At 45.9% G+C, this 23139-nt stretch overlaps 1 protein-coding gene across 1 annotated transcript in view; it reads right to left on the minus strand.

Annotated features, from left to right (window-relative positions):
- Positions 1-215: 215 nt before the first annotated feature.
- Positions 216-23139, minus strand: part of LOC108942683 (heparan-sulfate 6-O-sulfotransferase 3-B-like) — a 96119-nt gene continuing 73195 nt past the window's right edge. Inside the window, exon 2 of the mRNA XM_018766144.2 lies at positions 216-936. Coding sequence (XP_018621660.1) covers positions 216-936 — 721 coding nt within the window. The remainder of the gene's footprint in view (positions 937-23139) is intronic.

The following is a 23139-nucleotide window of genomic DNA, read 5'->3' on the forward strand; positions in this document are numbered from 1 at the left end:
CGAATATTTAAGACACCGAAGGATACTCCAAGGCATTGCTGCGTAGAGAGTCACAGGCTTGGCAATTTCATGACAGAAAACATTACATTAGACCAGATTACATTAAAGCTGAGAGAGAAATGGAGATGAAAAAGAGAGAGAGAGAGAGAGATGCTGGTCTCTTTGTCCCTTTCTTCCAGATGTTCCCTCCTGGTGTGCTCATACCGATGACATCATCACCAGCGTGCCACCTGGCTGGTGTAGTCCTCAGTGGTGACCACCGTCTCCTCGTCCTCCTCGTTCTCCCGCCGTTGCTGGGACAGGAAGGCCCTCTGCTCTCGCAGCCGGCGTCGCTCCTGCCGCCTCCTGAGCCGCTCCTGCTGGCGCTCCTGCTGCCGGACGTACTGGAAGCGCTGCAGGAACAGGTCCTTGGCGTACTCGTACAGCTGCACGTCCAGCATGTTGAGCGCCTCGATGCGTTGGCGCACGTCCTCGCCCACGTCCACGCCGGCGGCGCGCGTGCTGTTGATCTGCGTGAAGGCGGAGATGAAGCGCAGGCGGAACGTCCGCTCGAACAGGTACTGGGTCTTGCGCTGGAACTCGGTGAGGCCGAAGAAGGCCATGTTCCTCAGGTTGGTCTTGGCGCTGCTCAGCAGGATGTGGCTGCGCTCGCTCTCGCTCATGAAGGACAGGTTGTAGCAGCCCACCAGGCTCAGGTCGGCCAGCATGCGCACCTGCCGGTTGTTGGCCAGGTTCGAAGAGCAGTCCATGAAATCGTGCAGAGACACGCCCGACCAGTCCTCCCCCGGATAACAGGCAGGCAGCTCGTCCTGCGTGGGCGACCGCCCGTCGCACATGTGCAGCGAGGTCTTCCAGGTAGCGCCTCGCTGTACGTGTTTCCATTCGCTCAGGTAGCGCGACACGGGGTCCCTTAGCAGCGTGATGTAATAGAAGTTCCTGCAGCGGGACACACACAGAGCAGACAGGTACAGGGCTCAGCACAAACGCGATGGCTGACGGATCTCCCGCTCCCTCGCTCAGATCAATGACAGGAAGCGCTGCAGATCACAATCAAACAGCGAGAGAGGAACAGACTGGAAACTGCCAAACTCTGGTTAAAACACACACACACACAGAAATAAATATCGCTTTCGGCCCAAGATAAAAGAGGCTTCAGTCCACACTCCGTACAGTTCCTCAATAACATTTTATTACATGGCTTAATGTTAAAACGCTATTACTGCTTGCCCTGTGATCAGGAAGTCAAGGGATCATATAATCAAACGATTTAGTGCTCTGTCCCTCATATTCCATCATCGCATAAATGTAGGTGCTCGTCATCCTGCCGGATAATTTCCATTGGAAAAAAAAAGATTTGGTGGACATTTTCTCAGGGAGGAGGCTGCTGAATGAAACATGGCATCTCACGCACATCAGTAGCTCTCTACTGGGCTTGTCTCCTTAATCCCAGAATGCTCGAGCACAGCAACTCAACTCAGAAGGGTGGGGGAGGGGTGTTCCAGGTCCCATATTTTTGTAGCATAATACTATAGTAATACCGCAACAGCTGTAGTAACTGTGAGCACTAACATGTAGTGGCTCCTTGCAGTTCACCTCCCTGCTGACAGAGGGAAGTGAAGAGAAATGGCGATTGTGCAAACAGTTTCCTGTCAGCAATCTCCTTCATATACTGTAACTAAAGCACGCTCGCACATGCATACACTCGGCCCGTTCTTCTCTCACACATCAATCTTCACAGTGTTATTCCCACACAAGCTACAACCATTTTACTGTTCTCTCCAGTAACACAATTCAAAAGACCTGAAGCTGCCTTGCAGCACAGCTTGAAAGACCTTGAATGCTGTGGTAATACGTGCTAAAAGGATCTCCACGGTAACATGTCTGAAAGACCTGTACCTCCACAGTAGCAGTGTGAAAGACCTGGATCTCCACGGTGGCACCTTTGAAAGACCTGGACCTCCACAGTAACAGTGTGAAATGCCTGGACCTCCATGGTGATATGTTTGAAAGACCTGGACCTCCAGGGAGGGATGTGTGAAAGACCTGGACCTCCACAGTAATAGTTGTGAAATGCTTGGACTTCCGTGGTGACATGTTTGAAAGACCTGGATCTCTATGATGATCCTTTTGTAAGACCTGTACCTCCACAGTAACAGTGTGAAATGCCTGGACCTTCACGGTGTTATGTTTAAAAGACATGGACCTCCATGGAAGCATGTGTGAAAGACCTGGACCTCCGCAGTAGCAGCGTGAAAGACCTGAATCTCCACGGTGGCACCTTTGAAAGACCTGGACCTCCACAGTAACAGTGTGAAATGCCTGGACTTCCATGGTGACATGTTTGAAAGACCTGGTTCTCTATGGTGATCCCTTTGTAAGAGCTGGACCTCCACAGTAGCAGTGTGAAAGACCTGGATCTCCACAGTGGCACCTTTGAAAGACCTGGGCCTCCACAGTAACAGTGTCAAACACCTGGACCTCCATAGTGATTTATCTGAAAGACCTGGCTCTCCATGGTGACGCATTTGAAAGACGTGGACCTCCAAGGTGACATGTCCAAAAGACCTGGAGCAGTCATGTTCAGAGTGTGAACCACTGTCCCTGAATGCTTTCACTTCCTGCTCAAGATTACCGTAAAATCTTAATCAGGATTATGAAACTTTGAGTTTTTCGCTGATTTAAATATGTACCATTTTCTAAATAGTTTTCAACTTTGACACTCACGCTGTGAAATGCAGGCTTTGGTGATAGAAAATGCCATATTGCGGTACTAAAAAAGTAAAAAAAAAAAAAAGTTTCAGATGCAAAACACAGACTGCACTCTATTTTTCAGGGACTGGGGGAGCCTGTCTTGTATCCCTGTAGACACCAGGTCAATCTCTAGTAAAAAGAACCACATGTTGGCAGTGATATAATTACCACATAATGATATATAAGTGACACGCAGAAAGACACTGAGTGTTAGACAAGGCCTAGGAAAGGTAGCAGCGTGGCAAGAGGACATCACTGGAAATGATGTTAAAATGGAACAAAAGATACAACTTCAATACTGACTGACATTTTAAATGAATATGATAATTGCAAAGAGTCTGGGAACAGGGTCTGTAACAACTGAACCGCCATCAGCAGCTATGAACTGACCTTATCAACGTGCATTTACTATGCATAAGAATGAAGTAACTTCTGACACTGATATTCCACAAATGACATCCTGTCTCTGATTTGTACGTCTTTGCTTTCACAGGGGAAAACGGGATAATGGCTTGTGTCAGAAGGCATGTCAAAGGTATCCTTCAGGGATTCGCCCAAACCAGTGGCGGATCAGGGCTCCAGCCGACGCCTACATCACTTCCTCTGCTGACGACATCAGCAAACAACTTCCTGTGGCCGCCCAATCAGAACTCTGCACCTGAGGTCACACAAAGACCTTACAGGGTTGTGACAATGACAAACCTGGATAAGTGTCCAACTTGCAAATTCTTACAAACACTCCTAGACGTGACCTTTTTTTTGGTTCAAAACGCAGTTTTTCCTTTCCTATGTGTAACAGATGATTCACTTTCACACTCCCACATGCTACAAAGTTTATCCCTTAAATAACTGCTTACAGGGGGTGCGGTGGTGCAGTGGGTTGGACCGGGTCCTGCTCTCCGGTGGGTCTGGGGTTCGAGTCCCACTTGGGGTGCCTTGTGATGGACTGGCGTCCCCCTCCAGCCTTACGCCCTGAGTTGCTGGGTTAGGCTCCGGTTCCCCGCGACCCCGTATGGGACAAGCGGTTCAGAGAATGTGTGTGTGTGTGTGTGTAACTGCTTACACGCATCTTTGTACCCCGTTGGACTGGATTTTGATCAGGTGAGAGTCATAGAGCTCATATTTAGATGTCCAGCGTTCAGCTTGGGCGGACTGATTTCAGATCGACTGACAGTGATGGAGCACATATTCGTACATCCATATGGTCTCCGCTGCGCTGAATTTAGAGCTTGTGATGTTCATGCAGTGTGTGCAGCTGTCTGGCATCCGCCGGTGTACACAAGCCCCGGAGGCTAATGTTTCTCCAAAGCCCTGGTTTGAGTAAATTCTACCACCTACAGTCCACAAAGCAGAGGTGGGAGGCCCTCGGAAGGGCGTGACCAACAGGAGGAAGCTGTCTGAGACGCCTCCAAATGAGTTTGATGAGGCCAGCTGCCAAAGGCGCTAATGGAGAGCTGGCGGTGAAACAGCCAGTGATGTGCAGCACCAAGTTGTTTGCCTAAAAACCATTTTATTACTATTTTTCTTTGCATGGCTGGTACTGGAGAAATTCAGGTTAGGTACCTTACCTAAGGGTACTGCAGCAGTCAACAGTCAACCTTAAGGTCATGGGGCTACAATGTCTGTGTCCTTAGCTTAATGCTCCCTGCTGACTCAACCAAACAGGGCGATGGAGACCCCCCGTGTCCACACCTGTCTTTGCGACATCACGGCCTAGCTCTTCGAAAGAACTGTGACTCCCCAGCAAATGTCGGTCGACCTTTGGGTACAAGCCCGGTTAGGAAGGAACAGCGTCCTGGGGTACTGCAGACTGACACAGGGGAATGCGGGCGGTCACCAGTCACCATGGCGATGACTGCGGGCGGCGGAGCACGTGCTCGTTCTCTGTGGCTGTCTCAGATGATGAAGCACACGCACACGTAGAGACACGGCCGTATGCAAAAGCACTCAAAAAGTGCTGCGTTAGATGCTTCTCCTCCTGGCACTGTTATTCATTAGAGCTGTGTGGTATTAGCACAAGTTCACATTTTCTGAACATGATGGAATCTCGTACACAGTCCAGCCACATTGTAATATGCGTAATATATTTTCACCTGTGGTTAATCTCATATACTAATTAAACTGTCTATATGTTAAAAATACGCTGTCTCTACTTAATATGAAATACACTGAGTCAAAAAGAGTTTAAGGTCACACTGGGAGAAACAAGGAAAACGTTTCTATTTGATCTATTTGTATGCCAGGTGGCGATCTAGACTTACCTAATGCGTTTCTGGAAAGATGTTTACATGTTGAGCATCCAGTGGGACATATAAGGCTAACACCATATGGGTGATTAATCATGTTTACATGTACAACCTGGGTGAAAGTTTGCTCAACACCCAGGTGTGCAACCCGTGTTTAACGTCTCACTTCCAGTAGCCGGATCCAGCCGTCCTCCTGGAGCGAGTGGATGGGAGACAGAGAATGAGCAGAGGGGGCCATAGATCCCCCTCCTAAAATCTGCAGATAGGGACGTAGACTGGAACGCAGACCCCCTACACTGGCAGAGTAGAGGGGAGCTGATTCCTCCCTCACTGGCCTGACAGAGGAGCCACATGCTGGAACCGCAGCTGGCATGGACTCCGTCCAGAAAGCAGGTAGCTTCCATCCTGGAACTCCATCTCCTGCATGTGGATGTCTGGTACTGCTGATGGGGTGTCTGGGAGCACGGATTTATAAACCTGGAGATGACTGTTTCTGGAAATTAATGTGCAGGATCCCTCCACTATTAAGGGCTCCCGACAGCACAGCAACATGCGATACCTGGTGCTGTAAACATGTATCGCTCATACAAAGTACTCACATCTGGCAGCACTGTTTTTACTTAGAAACACAACAAATCTGGATCTCAGGATGCAATGAGACGATCGTCGCAACTTCAGAACAGGTTATAAAGCCTCCATTAAACTGTATCTCCTAATATTCCTGTTAATTTTCTTGCTAAATTATGTTTACGTTCACATTACCTCAATTTGACCAGTCAAGCTCATAGTGTTTTCTTTCTAGATACAAGGAATACAGAAAGGAGAACAAATGTCATTGTTTAAAAATCAGCTTTGAAATCAGCAGACAGGGTTCAATGTCACAAGTGAAAGTTCTGGAAGCGTTCAGTTTCTAAATTCCTGCCGATTTTGGTAAATCACAAATTAATAACGAATACGAGCCATATTGCGTCTCTCTGGGTTTCCGAGCGCTCATTCCAGCTCACAGGACTCAAGTGGGGTTTGCGCAGAAGACAGTGGGTTTGATTAAAACGCACAGCCTCCCCCACCCCCCCTCCCACACAACAAACTAATTGGACGTGATTTTGATTAATTTGCCACATTGCACTGTGTACAGAAACGACACATTAACATAATTTTTCATGTGAGGGCTTTCAATAATTATGTTGCTCACAAGTTATTTCAGAGTAATTAAACCAGTTTGAAAATGGCATACATTTTTGTGTGTGTGTGTGTGTGTGTGTGTGTGTGTGTGGGGGGGGGGGGGGGGGGGGGGGGCGTCAAATGCGAAGCTGGACTTGCATTTTTCACCTTGTAAAACTGAATGAGGGATTAAACTGTTCGGAGACCCCCCTTCAGTGAACAGAGTCCTCACATCACTCCTCTTCTGCAACAACTGCGTTCAGCTTCTGTGCAATGGTTAAAAACATGGTCAACACTGTGAAGAATGACCCACACAAACTCTTTTAAAATTCCAAGTCCTCCCAATTTTTTCCACTATGGAAGTAAACCAGGGGGGCGCGGTGGCGTAGTGGGTTGAACCGGGTCCTGCTCTTCAGTAGGTCTGGGGTTCAAGTCCTGCTTGGGGTGCCTTGTAATGGACTGGTGTCCTGTCCTGGGTGTGTCCCCTCCCCCTCTGGCCTTATGCCCTGAGCTGCTAGGTTAGGCTCTGGCTCCCCATGACCCTGTATAGGACAAGTGGTTCAGAAAGTGTGTGTGTGTGTGTGTATAAGTGACCAGTCCAGCCTAGTGCATAATCCCTCTGACTGGGGACGCTCTCAGCTTTCTGTCCTTCAGCTGTCTCATTCTTGATTCTGGAGCATTCTGCAGGAAACCTGGTAAAAATACTTCAGTTTTACTCTGGTCAAAGTCAACAGTGAACCTGATTTCTCAGGAAACCAGATTTCAGTTAAAGTACTACACTGTGTGTTTGTGTGAATGCTTAGTGCACTAATCAGGTTTGCTCAGTGCTTGTGAGAAAGCTTGTACTTTCTGTCCATCAAGGCTTTTGACCCAACCCCTTGTGACACCATTCTAGGTTGCGGTGGGGCGCTGGTGGCTTTATGCTTTGCTATGCTCCACCACCTCTGGCTGTGTTTGTGGTCTCATGCAGTAGAGGTCCAAATTCAGATGTCCAGATGTTCTCAGTTCTGGCTCCATTGTGCTGGAATGGATTCCCTCTGACCCTCAGAACTGCTGAAACCTTCTGAACTTTCAAGAAATGTCAAAACACATCTCTTTCATACCCACTTCTCTCTTGATCGCCTATCCTCGCCATCAACTGTTAATAAATCTGCTAAATGAATTAATGTAAGTGTAGAAGTGGAAAACAAAGCATGTGGGGGCGTCAAGGTTGGTGGGTATTTATACACGTTTTACATAACAGACAGCTGGGTGTGTCCAAAAAGTTGTTTACACAAAACTCCAATTAAACATAGATAATTAGCATTTAAAAACTGGCACGGTTTTTGGTCACAATACATAAAATGTTTGCCAAATGGACTGCAACTATATAACCTTTATGGAGAATTGTGTGTGTTACAGCCAATAAGTTGTGCTTGCAAGTTGTCAGTAATAAGAGGTCAACAGCATCACTCAGAGGCCAGGATGGAGGTGTTGGGGGTCCAAGGCTTCTAATTATTGTGTTAAATATTTAATTTCTGCTTGTGGTCATCTGGTAGGACATTTTGTTTTCATTTTCTCAGCTCCTAGGGCACCTTCTTTTTTGCAGTGTCCACACACACACACACATTGGCTGAAGCCGATTGTCCCAAGCAGGATCGCGGTGAACCAGAATCTAACCCAGCGCCACAGGGTGCAAGGCTGGAGGGGGAGGGGACACACCCAGGAAAGGATGCCAGTCTGTCACAAGGCACTCCAAGCAGGACTCAAATCCCAGACCCGCCAAAGAGCACGACCTGGCCAAACCTGCTGTGCCACCATGCCCTCACTGCGGTGTCTAGGATAGAGTTAGTTTGTGTGTAGTGCTAAAAGAGAAGGGCAGACTTCTGGGCTGTGGGTTTAGATGCGGGTTCAGATCCAGCGGAGACAGTGTGGGGTTCCCTCTGTGTTCACATGGGTATCCTCCAGGTGCTCTGGTTTCCTCTCACTGTCCAAAGATGATGTACTTCAAATGAGTTGGTGACTGTAAATTGCCCTTGGTGTATGAGTGAATGAATGAGTGTGTGTGTGTGAGACTTAATGAATGAATAACTTGCGTGTAATTATTGTTATTTATATGGACTGCAAGGGGGGCGCGGTGGTGCAGTGGGTTGGACCACAGTCCTGCTCTCCGGTGGGCCTGGGGTTTGAGTCCCGCTTGGGGTGCCTTGCGACGGACTGGCGTCCCGTCCTGGGTGTGTCCCCTCCCCCTCCGGCCTTACGCCCTGTGTTACCGGGTAGGCTCTGGTTCCCCGCGACCCCGTATGGGACAAGCGGTTCTGAAAATGTGTGTGTGTGTGTATATGTACTGCATATTAAATAAAAACTACCAGTTGATGCCTTGTTTCCGTTCACTGCCAGACATACCAAGGAGTGTCACAGTACTGCTGGGAGCAGAAGTATGTTTTCCAGCTTTGAAATACTGCGAATAGCTCGTTTCCCTTGTGGGAGCAGACTGCTAACACTAGATGCGAAAAAATCTCCTAATGTAGATTAATCTGCATATGACTCGTTCAGCGCTTTGTTTTCTGTGAAACACAACATTTTATACTAAGGAAAATGAGCAGTAAATAAGTTTTGGGGAACTCTGGTATCCTATACTATTTTGTCACAAGCCAGGGTTATAGATGGGGGCTTCGAATGTATATTAAACCTTGGAGGCGGACCTTCCATACGCTCATTTACATTTATTCGTTCAACTAACGCTTTTCTCCACACAACTTACACTGTTAGGCTACTTTCACCGATTTTCCCAAACATACAACAAGGTCATTTTTCCGAAGGAATTTAGGGTTAGGACCTTTCTCATGAGCACTACAGCAGAAGCATGGTTGGAACTTGCAACCTCCACATCCCAAGGCAGCAGCCCTATCCACTGCATTATCAGCTGCCCGCCACTCCTCACACAACTGTTAGACGCTGCCTCTTTAATCCTTTTTCAACACTTCTGGCACAAGCCTCTTCCCCGGACACTGGCCTTTTGTCCCAACAGCTCAAGAAGCCACGGACACCGAGGGCTGTGGTGCGATCGCAGCAATGGGGAGACAAACGAAGGAGGTACTGTTCTCCTGCCGACCCGGAGCAGCGATCTCAGCGCTCTAATTATTGCCCATCTTCCCTCAGTCTGCCTGTCACTTCCTCAAACCCCACCCACAAAGGCAGTTAATGGCAGAGTGAGATGTTGGAGGGGACATATGAGTCTGCTCACCGTGGCCCAGGGGGCCCGCTCTCCTCCCAGGTCAGCAGAGGTGGCGTGGGTCGGCAGCGGACGGAGAGCCGTCCCTACCCTCACGCCCAGCACAGCTCCCTGCCACATAATTGTCCATAATTATCCTTAATGACACAATTCCAGGTCGCTGGCCTTCACACAATTGCATGCTGCCAAAGGGGAAACCGCAAATTTAGCCTCGGCGAACGAGCGAGAGGAGACGCTTCGGCAGCCCGGCATGAGCCGGAGATCCATGTCCAAGGTTGAGGAAGGAGATCTTTGCGGGGGCCTTATGACTGATTCCCCCATGAGCGGTTCCCTCGCTGGCAGCTGGGCAACTAGCAGGAGGAACACATCTAACAATGCATCAAGATGCAGGAAGTTGCGGGACCGCTTTAATTGATTAATGACAGGCGTAAGTAAAACTGACATATTGCATCTCTATGGGTTCCAGGGAGCTCATTCCAGCTCAGAGGACTCAACTGGGGTTTTGCTCAGAAGACAGTGAGTTTGATTAAAACGCACAGCCCCCCGCCCAGAACGACCGCGTGTGATGCTGATAGGCTTAGCACACTGCGCTACATACATTAGCGCAACATTAAAGTAACTCCGAGTCAGACGGCAGCACTAAAGCCGCGCCGTCTGGAGGATGATGCGTGTCCTCAGTCGGATTTTCGGGACGCTAAGACTCATTTTCTGTGGCTCGCCGCACTTTCCATTCAGGCTCGCCCAGAGGAGAGGAGGCACTTTCTCTTGGCATAACACAGCCTTTCCAAATGCTCCTCTGGGTCTTCCGTACACCTGTAAGGTTAGTTAAAGTTCATTAAGTTAATTTCCCCAGTCTGCCGTCACAGCGACTCTTGAGATGTTCAGAAGACTACGTGAGCGATAGAGCTGAGTGATCGAGAACGGTTCAGCGGTAGGTTTCAGCGCAGGTCTCGGCAGCCTCTCTCTGTCATACCATCTCCACGTCAGCCTCACGAACTGCCTTCGACTTCCTTCAGCTCTGAAAAGGCTTCTTTGGAGATCAGCCCTAATCCTAGGAGCCGCACAGTGACAGCATCTCTCCGACGTTCACCCTACGGCGAGGTGTGAAGCGGGAAATCCACGCCTTTGCGTCCGCTCATTACACCATAGAGCTCAGTCAGAGATTCACGATGTTTCCTGCCTCCATAAAAATACTACACAGAAAAAAAGGATGGTACTGTATATTTGATCTTAATCTGAACTCATCAGTGCTTCGCATGTGACCCCCATGTTAAAGTCACACTTTTTAACATTACATAACAAAAGAAATGGCAACGATTACTCAGTGCATGTCACATTACAATATCATATCAATGGACATTTTCTGTCCATATCAACCCACATTTCTAAATATGTGCCAAACAGAATAGACACAGCTCCAGCGAGTATTTCGTTGTGTTTCATTATACTTTATATCACCCTTTATTTCTCCGCCTTTTTTTAAAAATTTTTTTACCATGGCTCCATGGTTTGTACAGTGCAGTTTGGTCCTCACTGAGAATACATCCAGCAGCCCAGACACTAACCTTTCGGGGAGAATTCGGCAGCTGAAGCGAGCTGCAAACACCACCTCATGCTTCTTTTGTTCTGCCTTCAATGTGACATTTTAATTGTGACGGGGCATGATGAGATGAGCATAGACCTTCACCTCACCTTCACCCCTGAAGAAATCCCATTTCGGACACTGGAAGTATCGCAAAGCTGTGACACGTTATTAATGTATACTATTTATCCTGCTAATGGGCATGGCTGTGTCATAAGGCAGTATTAGGTGGGAATGATATCGCATTTAATTAAACCGTGCATCAAACAGCAATTTAAGTTCAAAAGAAACGTTCATCTTTGCGAGTCCCTGGTGCACGCTTTCATAAAAGGGCAGAGAGTCTGACTGAATCGCCGATGTGATAATTCACTAACATCGCACCCCTGCAAAAAGATGAGAGTTTCGCAAGCGCTTGAAGGCAGGGGATTCTGGGTACTTTATCTGGGTATTTCTTTCTTGAGCAGGTCGCTGCTCGGCAGATGAGCCGGCAGGGAGACAAGGCGACGCTGCCGGCTAAGCCCCCGAGAGCCCCTCCCCCACGTCCCCGTGGCCCCGCTGTGACAGACAGCCAGCAGGATCCTTTGGACGCTTTGGACAGGAGGAGGAGTTCAGGTGACTCAAAGCGCAACACACTTGTCACACTTCCACTGTGTTAAGCTCGGTCACTATAGCATCTCTCGCTCTTTATTTATGAGTTAAAAGCAAGATCCCTGAGACTCAAATATGCACAGAAAAAAAAAAACTTCAAAATGAATGGATACATGTAGAGTTTATGAATTATGCAAAAGGCTTACATTGAAGTTTGGGTTATTTGCCATTTACAGTAGTTTGTTAACCATGCTAAACCCACTGCAGGGTGCTCAAGTAATGTGTTGCCTGTTGTGAGAAGAAGCTAACAGACTCCGTACAGAGCAAATGCATGTGCACATAGTAACACATTTTCAAGACAGCTACCAATACTAATACTAATTAAAGGTAAGGCACAGCTGAATTGACACAAACATGCATAGTGTAAATTGAGATAAATATATATTAGTTCATTTAGCTGACACTTTTCTCCAAAGCAACTTACACTGTTGAGGTTACAATTATTCACCCATTTATAAAGCTGGGTAATTTTACTGGAGCAACTTAGGGTAAGTACCTTGCTCAAGGGTACTACAGCCAGAGGTGAAGCTCAAATCTGCAACCTTTGGATCCAAAGGCAGTAGCTCTAACTGCTATGCTACCTAGCTCTCTAGAAATATACATATATATATATATATATGGTGGTTAGAGCTACTGCCTTTATATACACACACACACACACACACACACACACACACACACACACACACACACACACACACACACATTTTCTGAACCGCTTGTCCCAAACAGGGTCGCGGGGGACCGGAACCTACCCGGCAACACAGGGCGTAAGGCCGGAGGGGGAGGGGACACACCTAGGACGGGACGCCAGTCCGTCGCAAGGCACCCCAAGTGGGACTCGAACCCCAGACCCACTGAAGAGCAGGACCCGGTCCAACCCACTGCGTCACCGCACCCCCCGTGTATATATATATATCTATATACACAAATATATATATATTGCGCAAGTCACCATCAAGTGCGGCATCTACCAAGGAGATGCATTGTCCCCACTGCTGTTCTGCATAGGCCTGAACCCCCTCAGCCAGATCATCACCAAGACTGGCTACGGATACCGACTACGGAATGGAGTAAACATCAGTCACCTCCTCTACATGGGTGACATCAAGCTGTATGCCAAGAGTGAACAAGACATCGACTCCCTGATCCACACCACCAGGATCTACAGCAATGACATCGGAATGTCATTCGGATTGGATAAGTGTAGTCGGATGGTAACAAAGAGAGGGAAGGTAGTCAGAACTGAGGGGATTGTACTACCAGAAGGCAACATAGCAGATGTTGAGGACAACTACAAGTACCTTGGAATCCCGCAGGCGCATGGGAATCATGAAGAGGCCGCAAGGAAAGCAGCAACCGCCAAATACCTGCAGAGAGTAAGACAAGTCCTGAGAAGTCAGCTGAATGGGAAGAACAAGGTCCGGGCTATCAACACCTACGTCCTGCCGGTCATCAGATACCCCGCTGGAATAATAAGCTGGCCAAAAGAGGAAATAGAAGCCACTGACATCAAGACAAGGAAGCTCCTGACAATGCATGGAGGGTTTCACCCCAAATCCAGCACCCTGAGGCTGTATGCTAAGCGGAAAGAAGGAGGCCGAGGACTAGTGACCGTCAGAGCCACTATCCAGGATGAAATAACAAAGATCCTTGACTACATCAGGAAGATGGCCCCTACTGATGAGATGCTTAGTGGATACCTCAGGCAGCAGAAACCCGAGAAGGAGGACGAGGAAGAACAGGAACCATCACGGAAGGACAAACCCCTACACGGTATGTACCACCGGCAGATTGAAGAAGTGGCTGATATCGAAAAATCATACCAGTGGCTGGACAAAGCTGGACTGAAAGACAGCACAGAGGCACTAATTATAGCAGCACAGGAACAAGCTCTAAGTACAAGATCAATAGAGGCCGGGGTCTACCGCACCAGACAGGACCCCAGGTTCAGACTGTGCAAAGATGCCCCTGAGACAATCCAGCACATAACAGCAGGGTGTAAGATACTAGCAGGCAAGGCATACATGGAACGCCATAACCAAGTGGCTGGCATAGCGTACAGAAACATCTGTGCCGAGTATGGGCTGGAAGTCCCAGGATCAAAGTGGGATACACCCCCAAGGGTGGTCGAGAATGACCAAGCTAAGATCCTGTGGGACTTCCAGATCCAGACTGACAAACTGGTAATGGCTAACCAACCGGACATAGTAGTGGTGGACAGAGGAAGAAAGCCGTAGTGATAGATGTCGCCATCCCAAGCGATGGCAACATCAGAAAGAAAGAACATGAGAAGCTTGAGAAATACCAAGGACTGAGAGAGGAGCTAGAAAAGATGTGGAAGGTGAAGGCAACAGTGGTCCCCGTGGTAATCGGAACACTTGGGGCTGTGACCCCTAAGCTGGGAGAGTGGCTCCAGCAGATCCCGGGAACAACATCCGAGATCTCTGTCCAGAAGAGCGCGGTCCTAGGAACAGCTAAGATACCGCGCAGAACCCTCAAGCTCCCAGGCCTCTGGTAGAGGACCCGAGCTTGAAGGAGTAAGACCGCCCGCAAAAAGGGGGCGAGTGGGGAATTATATATTATTATATATAGGGTCCGATAGAGCAAGGAGAAAGGTACTTTAATATCGAACCTGGTACCACACCGCGAAAGAACAGACCTTGTAATGAAAGATCCTCAACGTATTCTGGTGGGAGTGACGCAGTAAATGTGTCATTAACTACAATATTCAGGAAAAAATGTGCAAAGATACAGGATAGCTTTGATTTTGAGAATCAACCCTTTTCAGCTACTTCTTCCCAAACTTTGGGTTTGCATTTGTCTTGGTTTTATCCAAATCAACATGGTTTTAATACAGCTGGATTAGTAATATACAGTACTTTATAGGCCTTGCTCAGTGGTACTACAGCTGGGCAATTCCTGGGCCTTGAACCTGCAACCTTTTGAGAGTTTCAGGTGTACAGTTTTAAAAATCAAATAGGAGAATTTTAATCAGCAACACTACACTGCATTATTAATGGTGCTTTCTTTCATTTGAACTCATAAGATGTTATTTCTCTGTAATTACCTTAGTGCATTTGGATTACATTAAGTTAAAGATGGTAACAGATATTTTGCATGATTAATGAGTTTTTTTACTGCATCATACCATTAAAAAAGAGAAAGCTGCCCCATTATCTAATTGTCACATCTGCAACATAAATGTGCAATATGTATGAAAAATATTATGCATAATATCTAATAACACTGACTACAAATTAAAACCTTTGGAACTAGAGGGGGAAAATGCAGGCAATTATTAAACCTTCCATTTATTAGTATGGTCTGCTTTAGATTAGACTTGCATGGTATGAAAAGATGTTGATACAATTACAAAGCGTAAGGTGTTACCTAATTGTACATGTTTTTTAACTACTTACCATGCACCTGGAAACATGGTACTTATGTTGGTGGCTGGTAACTATTAGCAAGTAGATAGGTAATAAAAATGCATAAATCAACAAACAAAAAAAGTTTCTTATTATACGAACTTTGCATGATACTTCAGGCTAATGACACTACTGCCTAATCCTGCAACTTCTTTAAGCAGTTGCTTAGTGTAGCTTTTTTTTTTTTTAAAAAAAAAAAACATGTTTACTGTTGTTAGGGGGTGTGGTGGTGCAGTGGGTTGGACAAGGTCCTGCTCTCTGGTGGGTCTGGGGTTTGAATCCCGCTTGGGGTGCCTTGCGACGGACTGGCGTCCCATCCTGGGTATGTCCGCTCCCCCTCCAGCCTTATTCCCTGTGTTGCCGGGTTAGGCTCCGGTTCCCCGTGACCCCATATGGGACAAGCAGTTCAGAAAGTGTGTGTGTGTGTGTGTGTGTGTGTGTGTTTACTGTTAAACCCCAGAACATATTTTTACAATGAAATAAAAGTAGTTCAGGTCTGCAGCAAGGTGTTACCTTAATCCTGAGCTGGACTGGACCAATTGTAGCTCTGTACCGCCACGTACATTAGCATATCTTTGCACGCTTTCCACCACAAGCATTAGATTACCAACATCGGAGAGAATGAAAATAAATAGACCCTGTCAGACTTCAGACTACAAAATATCAAACATCTTGATTCATTATGCAACTAAAATGGTAATAGATGTAAATATTAGTCAGAACTGTACAGCATAATGCAGGCATTTGGGGGTCATGTTGAATCATGCCCTGAAGTTTGAAGACATGGTGGTCTCTCCGGGCTTCTGTTAATAACACACTTCTAGAAAGAACGTTTATTAAAGTGTTTCCAGTGTGGCTGTTATCTGGGCTTATGGGTGCAGCAAGATTTCAATGCATTTCAGATTAACTCATTTCGATACGGTTAACTGTTGTTAATTGCAATGAAATTAGTAAAAATAAAACAAAACGAATGCACTTGTGAGAAACAAATGATAACAATCGGGAGAAAATACTAAAAGCACACACCATTTATCTGCAATGTATCCAGCATTTTGGAATATCGTAGTGAGAATGTGGATGAATAAGAAAATCATGGGGCGGCTACTGTGATGTCCATACACTGCCTTCCACAGTTACTTCTTTCTGGAAAGGTCTTGCCTCGTGTGTACTGTATTACACCCACACATATGGGGCTAATCTCCAATGACAACACTGCTGGACACCTAACCGTCCAATCAGCACTCTTCCTGAATCCCAATTTTCCAATCACAACACTGCCGGACACCTAACCGTCCAATCAGCACTCCTCCTGAATCCCAGTTTTCCAATCAGAACACCACCTGACGCCTAACTGTCCAATCAGCACTCCACCTGACTTCCAGTTCTCCAATCAGAACATTTCACGCAACCCACCAATCAAAACTCTTCTTGACATCTGGTCTACACACACACACACACATTTTCTGAACCGCTCGTCCCCTACGGGGTCGCGGGGAACAAGACTGCCCAGCCCCCAGCTATGCAATCAAAAAGCAGCCTGACAAGCCTTCAGATATGGCTCCTCCCTGCCAAATAGCTCTCCAATCAAAACGTTTACCAAACTCCAGCTTGCTATTCTAAATATTGTCTTCCAAAGAGCTACCCACCCAGAATGTTCACTTTTTTCTGAAGTGACAAGAATCAACGTGCAGCGAAATGGGCTTCAGCTGTGTATACAAATACCCAGTGTGGACCAGGGGCAGCGATTCTACAAACCTCCAGGCAGGGTGTACCTTGAAAATCGAACAGCCTGCCCTGCACATTAGTGAATGGAAGGAAATTAAAGTGCTTGCTCTTGGTTTCAGGGCTGCCGCCATGGTATTGTCCCCAGAAGCAGAACACATCTCAGCGTGGGAGCAGCAGCCCCACGCAAAATAGGAGCAGATGTGAGCGTGCAGGAATCACCTCCAGGATGGTGCAAGGAGTGCTTGTCACCTCCGGAGGTGCCCCAGGCCACACTCGACCTCCCCGCTGAACTGTCGAAGGCCTCCAGTCCTCATCGATGGAGTCCCACTTGAGTGCTGGGATTGTGAGAATGCTTTCACTCGAATAAGAATTCTGATTGTAGACCTCTTGTGATGATACTTCCATTAACCACCACAGATATTTAATGTATTTTCAATTACTAAGAGAACATTAAAATTACTCTGCTCTTTAATACAGCTTTGGGGAATCTGTAGAACCAGGTTAAAACCGAGGTCAGCGGCAAAGCTACAGGGAGAACAGTAAAACTCACAGACGAATCTAATAACAAGAAAAGCACCCGATTATGTCCTCATCACCACAAACTTAAGGCTTGGTGCCATGTCCTTCAAGGCCTGCAGGGTGCTTATTCTCCCATGGACCAGGCCTCCCGCTGCTCCACACAGGCCCAAAAGTCGCCGATATAATCATATGCAGTATAATGGGGTCATTCTAAAGATATCTAAAGAAACACAGATTCTGGGAACTTCAACGTGCAGCTTGGAACATCTCCCAGGAAGGGGCTTGGAGGCAGGCCAAGAAACGATTTTGGTATCAATGCAGCCATGTAGCCCAGGGCAAATTACTATAAATACTCACCCAGGCTCTGGTAAATGCTATAGGTCTCACCTCCAAATAGTCATGTGCTGCTTGTCTAGCAGCAGCAATTTCTCCTATTTATTGCTGAAATTAGTCTTTGACTTTCAACTATGGCTTTCTGAAAGACCTTAAAGACCAACTGCAACTCAGAGGAACTTTTGCTGCTGCTGCAACTCTGAGGTGTGACATGTAAGTATTACTCTGTCAGGAGACGTTCAATTATGATTAGGCTCATTTGAATAATTTTAGTAAAAAGCAACAAAGTCATTTTTTCCCCAGAGGTGTCTGCCACTGGTCAAAAATTCATGTCACCGAAGACACACCAACGCCCTGCAGGAAAAAATCCCGTGTATTCAGCTGAGTGAACTGCAAAGCAATATAATAAATAAAAAAAAAAAACAATGCCCTGAAAAACCCAAGTAGACACATTATTATCTTGCTTTTGTTGTGAAAAACCGACTTTAACACAAAGTAAAAGATTAACGCATGCAATCTCATAAAATCACACCGAGGTCCCCAGCGTCTGGACAGTATGAACCATGGAGGGACTGTTATGTATACCCTTCTCCAGAGCAGCAAATTATCTGGTCAACTAAATATAATGGTGGCGGAGGCCATCCGAGTCATGGAGTTTTTGTAAAGCTTGCTGTTTACAACTGATAACAAGAGAGAGGAAGTGCTTGCTTACGCTGAAATGCCCTACCCTGGCAAAAAATCAGTTTCGTATTATTTCATCAATTGCTGTCTGCTGAAATGCCAAGGACAGATCTGTATCAGCGCTTGGTTATTTCATCGCTTGTTTAGAGCAGAGGAACACTGGTCTGCGAGCACTGTGTCACTAAATGTGCTTGCATGCGGTAAAAGCTGGCATGAAAATTCATTACAAAAAACATCTTTGTATGCAAAATACAGAGGGGGTGTTTGCCGTTGGCTGGGAAATCTATCAGACGAGTGAATTCCTGCATCCTGGCCGCTGTTCCGACACTGCTGCAGTATGTTAACAGACGATGAAATGACGATCAAAAAAACCCCCCGCATGCACAAAGATGGAAATCATACAGCTCCCCCCGTCACTCAGAGAAACGATTCGCCATCAGATCTGCTTCCCTCTCCCATTCCCATCCCCAGCAGCCCAACTTCCTTTCATTCATGTTCACACATTTCAATTTTACTCCAAATTACTCACGCAGATTTCGCGAGACAGCTGACTCAACGCTATTGCAAATTAGCCGACGCGCGCTGTGACATTTTACATAATTGTACATTATTAGTTTACACGACATCAATCTGTTTATGCGGCTGATGACTTTGTGGGACCTGTTGGATTTCCGGGACGTCTGAGTGAGCACTTTAACAAACGACCTGCCACCCTGAGGGCACCTTGCCACAGAGGAGCCCTTCAAAAAACAGAGGCCTACGGAGGCCGCTCGGCTCCCGCCGCCCTGCACACAGACGAAGGGAGGAGCTCACCACCCGGCCTAGTCATCAAAAGTGTCTGCCTCTCCATCTTTACTTTTCAGGGCCCTTTCTTTGTGTCCTAACAAGTACTCCAAAGCTGTTACGTCATCTCTTTGTTGAACTAGACATTTTACCATAGCAGTTCAGGTACTTTGGTGAGGGATACTTGAACAGGACCCATTCCATTATTCTGGCTGAACAATACAGATAGTGTACAAAATCTTTGCGACAGAATCAAGAAATAATGGTAACAGGTAGGATGAGTGTTCAAGGGCACAGACTTACAACGTGAAAGTGGTGTGTTCCACTCCCAGCAACGGCCCTGTCGTAGTGCTGTAAGGGCAGAACAGTAACCGTGGACACGTTTGTATTTGGGCAGCAGACAGTGTGTGGAGCCATCATCTGATAATTGAAGGACCTGGGTTCGAGACCTGGGTTCGAAACCTGGCTCCTGCTGCAGTACCCTTGAGCAAGCTAATTACTCTGAACTGACTTTTACTTTATTTAGTTTTATAAATGGGAAAATCATTGTAAGTCGCTCAATGTACAAGCATAAATAACGTGAGTTGCTTTGGAGAAAAAAAAAAAAATCAGCTAAAGAAATAATAATTTCACTACTGGCCATTAGATTAAACAGATGCTGGAGTTATATCCTCATATGACCAGATAAATATGTTTCATCATATTAACCATAATTAGCTTTAACTGATATTAAGTGTACAATGCAACAGAGGCTGGTGATGATGAAAGATGCGAGAGCAATATTAATGCTGTTTTATATAGTGAAGAAAGAATTGGTTTATGGGGAGTTTAGGCAAGGGAATTAAAGATACCACAATATTTTTCTACTGTTTTACTGGGCTTCATTCCAGCTTAAGCCCGACTATTAAGCTTGATGGTGGATATACTCTGCTTAATCTTAATATTGCAATAAATAATTCAGGGAATAAACTTTCATGCCTTCAGAACATCAGTGGTCCAAAGCAGCTCTCTCCTTACAGCTTTGCTGTGTCTGAAAATGTAGCATTTTAAATAAATTTATGACAAACAAATTCAACTAATGGGAAACTGCATTATTCACATTGATCTTTGACTTGCTGCTCTTATGACACGGCACATGATCCACCATGGAGACCTTCCAGCATCCCTGCTACGCCTGTAATGTCAGCTGCAATAACCATCCACCACTTAGCAAAAGTATTCAGTCCTTTAGGTCTGACAGTTACAAATATTTTTTCAATTTGTATTTTTTATTGCAAACTGCATGCTTTAAAAATTTTTAGACAGAAAATTAGCTATCAGAAGGTACTTTGAAGAAAGTCAGAAACAGAAATATACTGTTTCCATAAGTATTCAGACACCAGGTATAAATATTTGGCAGAGCCACCTTTTGCTATAACAGCTTCAGTCTACGATGTTTGTATACTGTTTAAGAGTTATGCTCACCCATACTTCTTCATGGATTTACTGTAGCTCATTCATTTCTTGGAGACCACTGGTGGGCAGTAATTTTTGAGTTCTGCCAGATTCTCAGTGGAGATGAGGTCAGTACTTTGACTGGCCACCTTTTCAATCCCATGCATTCTAATGTTGCTTTGGGCCTGTTCTTGGTTCCTACTGTCCAACCTCCCAAAGGGTCTGAATACTTTTCCCGAGGCAGTGTGTGACAACAAGCACAATGCTGTCGCTTGGAAGGTAAATTCTTGCTGATAAAGCTGTCTTGCGTTCACACTACCTCTTCGCAAAAGGTGCCTATGGAGCCCGGCAACGTGGAACTGTCAGTACCGGCCCTGTTGTCACTTCGAAAAGAAGTGCAGGGAAGTACAGCAACGACGACATGCAGAGCCCATCACGCAGTGCAACTGTTTTAACGCGACGTACTTCTATTAAAACGTTACATATACAATGCCCCCTGGACTCACTACAGCGCCCTCTAGGAGAGTGGGGGTGTAACGGCAGTGGAGCGACAGCACCTTACACACATCACCCTGCCTCTGAGCTTCCATGTTTGCAGACCTAATTTAACTAATGATAGAATTTTACTTACTTGCCTCTCACAAGTCAGAGAAACAGCTGATTGAATCACAATGCTCTTTCTATTAACATGCTGGAAATGCAAACACACTAATTGGATCCAAGTGTGACACTTCCCAAATAATAACTGTGTATTGTGCAAAAGAATTATGTTTATTCACACCCCTTAGAGTACCCTTTAATTACATTTGGGAATAGAAATTTATCTCCATTCAGCTAAAAGGGTGAAGCTATGGAGTCCTGTGTCCTCGGGGCAGATGACACAGACAGTGAAAGTCAGGCGGAATGGGAGGACTCCCAGCCCCGATGGGTGCATTATTGATTTTTATAACAAATGTTTTTTTTTTTCTCCCTGGATCTCACCTACATTACGCTTGGCCTTTAAAAAATCATTTCAGTTACTCTTTGTCACCCCAGCCATTTATCAGATCTTTGTGTCTTTATTGCAAAACACAGGGAATCCGTAAAATGGGATCCTCACTGCGTGAAATCTTTACGCAGGGCAGAAATCCTGGGGAAGAAGTGAGCTGACAGCCTGTCATTTCTTCCACAGTCTTCTCTGATCCGAACATGTTATTAAGAATGTATGTTAGATAACATTTCTAGCCCAGATTTAATATAATAGATTAACCTTCTTCATTCCTTTATCCAGGTAAGCTGTGTGTCCTGTACGGCCTATTAATATGAACTGTGGCTATTTTACAATAATCTTAATCTAAGCCCAACGGCTGGAAGTTCACATGAGTTCAGTACCACTTCAAGGATAGCCTTGCTCTAATTTACTTTAGTAAGGTCAGCCCCTCCACATCACATATGTATCTTTAAATGGATATAACTGTGACTTGTTTTGGAAAGCTGCGTTGCATACAGCAGCAACAACAACAGTAATAGTAGAAATCTCAGACAGACCTGTCTGTTTGCTTTTATTTACACAGTGGTACATTGGATGGCGCTAGTACATAACAGCTCCTGAGTTACGAGTTTGGATGTGGGTTCAAATCTGGCTCCGTCTATGTGAAGCTTGCATGTTCTCCCCACATTCATGTGTGTTTCTGGTATGATCCCATAGGTCAAAGACTTATTTCAGGTGATTCACACACAAATACACATATATTGTCTGAAACCGCTTGTCCCGTGCGGGGTCGCAGTGAGCCAGAGCCTAACAGAACCTAGTCAAACCTGCTGCACCACCGCACCCCCCGTTCAGATGATTTTCTCATGGTAAATTGCTCTTAGTGTAAATGATTACAAGTAAATGAATGTGTGTGATTGCCCTTGGATGGACTGGAATCCCTTCCAGGATGTACCCTGCTTTATGCCCTCCGCCTCCAGGATAGGTCCTGGACCACCACAATCCTGCACTGGAGAATTAGTAATACTTATTATAATGTTTCATTGTAACATACGGACTTTAAAACATTGGCAAATAGTAGGGACACCATACGGGGAGTAATTCTGAAAAACATCATGGAATACAAGAGTTAATTGTCTCCAGCTACTTCTGCTGCTATATTCAACAGCTGAATTCATAATTTAAAATGGTAAAACACAGGCTTGCATGCCAGAAATAAAGATTAAAATGGTCTCCAGTCTTTTTAAGTGCACCATTTCCCATTTACTTGTGAACTCTCAGATGCTGGGCATCTCAACTTCAACTCCAGTTCGTGGTATAAAGGCAATTAAAATATATAAAGGTACATTAAAGCACTCTTCAAACCTGTTCATATTTTTGGACAGACAGTGAACATTTTTCACTAATTTATAACTGTACTGCTTGCATGAAATGCTCTAAATTACCCAGATTTACTCATTTAGCTGATACTTTCCACTGAAGCAATTTACAATGTTGAAGCTGCTTACAGTTTTTAACCATTTGCACCACTAGGTAGCTGGTACTGGGGCTATGTAGGGTAAGTACCTTGCCCAAGGGCTCTACAAATGATTTACATTTATATTCATTTAAGGGGTTGTGGTGGCACAGTGGGTTGGACCAGGTCCTACTCTCCAGTGGGT

The sequence above is a fragment of the Scleropages formosus genome, chromosome 14 (assembly GCF_900964775.1).
Source record: "Scleropages formosus chromosome 14, fSclFor1.1, whole genome shotgun sequence".
NCBI classification, from domain to species: domain Eukaryota; kingdom Metazoa; phylum Chordata; class Actinopteri; order Osteoglossiformes; family Osteoglossidae; genus Scleropages; species Scleropages formosus.